The sequence below is a fragment of the Helianthus annuus genome, chromosome 5 (assembly GCF_002127325.2).
Source record: "Helianthus annuus cultivar XRQ/B chromosome 5, HanXRQr2.0-SUNRISE, whole genome shotgun sequence".
NCBI classification, from domain to species: domain Eukaryota; kingdom Viridiplantae; phylum Streptophyta; class Magnoliopsida; order Asterales; family Asteraceae; genus Helianthus; species Helianthus annuus.
The window spans coordinates 175,552,314-175,557,927 of NC_035437.2; the positions used below are offsets into that span (position 1 = coordinate 175,552,314).

At 35.1% G+C, this 5,614-nt stretch overlaps 1 protein-coding gene across 2 annotated transcripts; it reads right to left on the reverse strand.

Annotated features, from left to right (window-relative positions):
• Positions 1–222: 222 nt before the first annotated feature.
• Positions 223–4,485, reverse strand: LOC110942348. Of its 2 annotated transcripts, none has more exons than XM_022184102.2 (3): positions 4,171–4,485; positions 2,049–2,112; positions 223–542 (listed from the first exon to the last, which is right to left on the reverse strand). In XM_022184102.2, exons 1-3 carry the CDS (start codon positions 4,225–4,227, stop codon positions 343–345), a joined length of 321 nt encoding a protein of 106 aa, XP_022039794.1. In that variant the 5' UTR covers positions 4,228–4,485; the 3' UTR covers positions 223–342. The 2 variants fall into 2 exon arrangements, with proteins under 2 accessions (XP_022039794.1, XP_022039793.1); XM_022184101.2 differs by lacking the exon at positions 4,171–4,485 and adding an exon at positions 2,586–3,217.
• Between the last annotated feature and the right edge of the window lie 1,129 nt (positions 4,486–5,614).

Genomic DNA, 5,614 nt, shown 5'->3' on the forward strand with positions numbered 1-5,614 from the left:
TGTCGAGTTAAATTTTTAGGTTCATGTCCAGTTCAATCCATGAACACCACTCGTTTACAACCATTTAACAGGATCTCCACTACTCGTGGAAACACGAAGCGCATGAAACCAGTTCTTGGATATGGTTTTATAACCGAGTATAAATTTGAGATTACCAAACTTGTCACAAAACCGACTCCTTGCAAAGTTACACAAACTACTCGCTTCGCTTACACATGAATATAGAAACCAAAAACCGATTGATTTCATCTAACTATTTTACTAATAAATAACATTGATTAATTAGCTTAATAGTATAATTTCTATTTGAACTGATATGGATACAAACAGCTTTAAAGAGAATCAAGCATCAAACATTTGATATACAATAGCTTCAACAAAACCTGAACCATCCTCAACATCCGGTCCAATCCAGAATCCAGATATCACTCTGGGGGTACAAAATACTCTATAATCAAGAATAACAGCCGCAACAGGATTACGATGCAGCTTCAACGAAAGAAGTTCTTGTTCGCGTGAGTTGGGCGGCGTAAAACATATTCCTGCAAATTTACAATTATAATTGTAAGCATGACAAAGATAGCAAATGAAAAACACTTTGTTCATACTGAATATAGCGCATTTGTCAAAAGTACACGGATGGTCCTTGTGGTTTGCACTTTATAACGCATCTAGTCCCCAACTTTTAGTGACTAAATGCGTCACAAAGTGCAAACCACAAGGACCATCCGTGTACTTCTGGCAAAAGTTAGGGACTAAATGCGTTACAAGGTATAAACCACAGGGACCATCCGTGTACTTTCGGAAAGCTAGGGACTAAAGTACACAGATGATCCTTGTGATTTGCACTTTGTAACGCATTTAGTCAATGACTAAATGCGTTACAAAGTGCTAACCACAGGGACCATCTGTGTACTTTTGGCAAAAGTTAGAGACTAAATGCGTTACAAAGTATAAACACAGGGACCATCTATGTACTTTTGGCAAAAGTTAGAGACTAAATGCGTTACAAAGTATAAACAACAGGAACCATCAGTGTACTTTTGGAAAGCTAGGGACGAAATCCAAAATTTTGGTTAACCACAGGGGCCATTCCTGTACTTTACTCCAAAAAATATTAATATAACGTCGTGATTAGTGATTTCGGTAAAAGACCGGTATAGGATCGGGTCGGGTCATTTTTGCTTTTTTTATTCATAACAATTAATACTCATTTTTTCCTACGTGCACTAACATATGGTTTGCACTAGTATATATAGATACAAATACATACTTTTTTCTATATGTATGCATCCATACATCGGGTGCATTTAAGTAAGAAGAAATTTAAGCAGAGAAGATATAGTAGGACAAAGACAGAGATGCAGTTATGCGGTTACATAACAACTTTATGTATCACAGTTAAAACAGGAGTGAATTTCAAGGATTGTCCTTTATCTTTATACTCATTTTCAGGCGTTGTCCTTTATGTTCAAAATTGACGAGTTTTGTCCTTTATGCTTTCATATCATACACGTTTTGTCCTTTAGGCCTAACCCAGTTAGTTTTTTCAGTTAAATTTGGTCATGTGCTTTGCACATGAGGGCATTTTTGTCAATTCAAAGGTTGTAGAAGCTTTGAGCTGTAAATCTGTCGTTGAACTTACCTTTGAATTGACAAAAATGCCCTCATATGCAAAGCATATGACCAAATTTAACTGAAAAAACTAACTGGGTTAGGCCTAAAGGACAAAACGTGTATGATATGAAAGCATAAAGGACAAAACTCGTCAATTTTGAACATAAAGGACAACGCCTGAAAATGGGTATAAAGATAAAGGACAATCCTTGAAATTCACTCGTTAAAACAGTATATAAATTTGTTTATGCGGTTCTACACTTAAAAATTGGTTTTATATTGAATGGCATTTACATAGATATACATTTCAAATGTCTTATGTATATTCTACACATGGGTTAGTATACCCATATGTACACACAAATGTATATAAGAGGGAGAACACAAATATAACATACTTCCATGAACATAATTATGTGAAGAAGACGTACCATTTACGAAGGTTGATGAGCTCAAATGCAGCCTGCAACTGTCTGTTTTTTGTGCGTCTATATCCTGTGATCAAAAAAAAGTTCAAAATCCAAACGTAAAAGAACAATCCTATTTCCTACAACTAGATTATTTTTATGAATATATAAAAATGTTGAACAAGCTGTTTGGCAACATCTGAATGATTAAGTGCTGAACCGTAAGAGGTCTGAACCATTAAGTGTTGAACTAGTAAGAGGTCTGAACCATTAAGAGCTTGTATAATGCTTAACCGTTCAGAGGCAAATTTCTGACCAATTCAGATTAGAGGTCTTAACCATTCAGACTCTGTATAAATCTTAACCATTCAGAGGCAAATGTCTGAACCATTCAAACATCTGCTCATGAAACAAACAGTCTGAACCATTAAGTGTTGAACCAGTAAGAGGTCTGAACCATTAAGAGGTAAACAAACAGCCAGTAATTCTGATTCTGAGCCTTTTATAAATTTGAGACATGTTATCTAAAAAAATTGGGGATATTTTGACGGGTTTGCTAACCAAAGGAAGAAGACGGTGGCGTTTATGCGGTTCAAAGCCTCGCCAAATGTAGCAGTCAATTTCTTGGGGCAACAAGAAAGGACACACATGAGATGTTTGTGTGAGAGGAAAGATACAAAAAGATCGAGATAGCAACAATGAGACGCAGTGCTGGTTATAGTTCACGGTCCAGCAAGAAGTTGTGTTGTCGTTCGGATTAGCACCATCGAGTCGAGTTCTCAACATGGGTCTTCGGTTTTTAATTGAGAAAAACAATTATGAGATTGTAAAGAGGAACAACTCTTTTCTTGTTAATAGAACTCAGAAGCGTTCAGTTCAGCAAAGACTGTCGTCATCCAGCCTGCTCCGCTGGTAACGAAAAGCCTGCAAGTTTGCTTCACATATTCGTTATGAAGAAGGAGGTTTACCGAAAGGCAAAGGCAGTTGTAAACCAGTTTACAAGACAAATTTGAAGAAGAACAGACGGGCTTTCAAGATCCGAATTTAATTATCTACGTCTCTATTTCCCTGTGCGAGTTCTTGAAGACAAACAATATAGGAAGTCTAATAGAACAAGTAACTAGGTGTGCTGTGTGCGGGTCATTTTGTTTTCGTTTTTGAGTCCTAGTCACTTACCGCCTATGGGGACGGTTCATTGGGGAACACTAAAAAAATGGGGAACAGCGGGAAACCGACTCAAACGAGCTCCGATTGGACTCATTCCAGCGGCATTGGAACCGGCTCATCGAACCCTAACTAAGATCTCTTAACCCTAAATCCTAACTCCTAAACTCTAAACCCTAAAGCTAAAAAATAAGGCTAAAACCTAAGGTAAACCGTAAAATCTAAACTATAAACCCTAAAGGCTAAACCTAAAGCTAAACCCTAAACCCTTAAACTAAACCCTAAAGCTAAACCCTAATATATTTAGGGTTTAGGGGTTATGATTTAGGGTTTAGGGTTAAGGGATCCTAGTTAGGGTTCGACAAGCCGGTTCCAACGCCGCTGGAATGAGTCCAATCGGAGTTCGTTTGAGTCAGTTCCCCACTGTTCCCCACTTTTTTAGTGTTCCCCAATGAACCTCACACTACCGCCTATATTAACGATAATTACATATTGAATAAACAAAGATTCAATAAGCAAAATGTAGTCTTTGTATTACATAACTCCAACAATAAATACCTCCTTTAAATAAAAAAAAATTAAGATGCAACCACAAAGTGAAAAAACAGATCAATCTCTTATGAACTCAGCCAAAAATTAAAAAAAAATAATAATAAAAAAAATTCTAACCAAATATGCAGTATTGCAGCCATCAATGGCTACCTTAAATAGTTAAATCCAAACAAACAAGCTGTTTTCTTGAAAAATTAAAACATACAGAATAATAATAATAATAATAATAATAATAATAATAATAATAATAATAACAACAACAACAATAATAATAATAATAATCAATAGATAGCAGAAAGTAACCTCAAATTTCACATTAGAATATGTTGTTCATCTCAATCAAACTATAATTAACTGATGGCAAATTGCTATAATTCTACTGACAGATTTCATGTGAATATGAAAACAATTAGGAGAAAGTTGAAAGGACCTTAATTAGGGTTTTTGGTGAAGTGAAATCGCACAAGGAGACGAAACACGCAGCCATTGGAGTCGATAACTGCCGTCGATTGTATACAGCACAGAGAGAGAGAGAGAGATGTAAAAACCATTTGATTGCATTTATTATTATTTACTGGTTTATTATGAAAATAGGGTTGGGGTAAAATCAAAGCTTAAACAACAACAAGTCAGATAACCCGGTTTTACGAAAGGTCTTTAAAAAAAATACTAAAAATCTTTTAAAAAAGATTTTTATAAAGTTGAATCTTAGGGGGTTATGCACGCGCTAAAGATCAAGTAGATCTGCCCCTGTCTAGAGATGATGTTTTGATCGAGGAAGGCTGAAAGTCACGCTTCTGATCTTCTCCGCTAGGTTAAAAGTTAGTCGGTTAGAAGATGGTAATACGTAAAAGCCCAAGCAAAATTACCATGGCCCGGTACATGTTTTATGGTTCGTACCGGTATACCGTATAATACCGTCGGTACAAATCCTATACCGTTTCCCTAATATACCGAGGCGTTTTGTACCGCTCTTCCATCCGATACCGGTAATACCGGCCGGTAATTACCGGTTTTTAAAACATTGAAAAAAAACTTTAAAAAAAACTTGTTTTTAAGTTTTTTTCATTTACGAAATGCCATAAAAAGTGATGAAATGCTTATGTCATCAGCTTTTTACAACTATTGTAAGAGGCCGAAAAACACCATTTCTAAACTTTTTTTATTTTTTTACAGCAGTCCTTTTAAACATTTTAATTTACGAGTGTGAAAAATGGAGGCAAAACTCACACGTGAAGGCCGAGTTCCCTAAGTTCTTACAACTCGGGGGACTTTTTCCTTAATCTTGATCCTATGAATAGGGTAAGGTTCATTTAAGAACCACCCTTATTGAGAAAACCGCGAGAACCAATGTGAACATAAAAAAAATACCTAAAAAATCCAAAAAAACCCATAAATTTTTTTTAATATTTTTCTAATAAAAATCCTATATTTTGTTACTAAAAAACCATTTTTTTTTTCGAGTAACAGTTATGGATGCACATGTGCATATGTATCATTTATTAGACAAATTCCATAATATATTACCAGTAGTAGAAAAATGCACTTTCATTTACACTACTATATGTAATACACTACTTTTTACATTACCAATATTAGAAATGCACATGTGCATCTATATGTATCAACATGAAATAAGGTGTTTTGGTACAAAAAGTTTGTGATTTTAAATGATCAAGTAGGCCCATATACATGTGTTTTGGTTAGTTATATCTAGTGGTTGATGGTTTGATTATATTTGTCACTTTATGATGTAATATGTTGTTTGGATGGTATAAAGGGTGTTGATGTACATATAATAAAGTGAAATATTGGTAATAATATTGTATTACGGGTGTTAGGAGATAATGGTAGTATAGCATGGATACTATGAT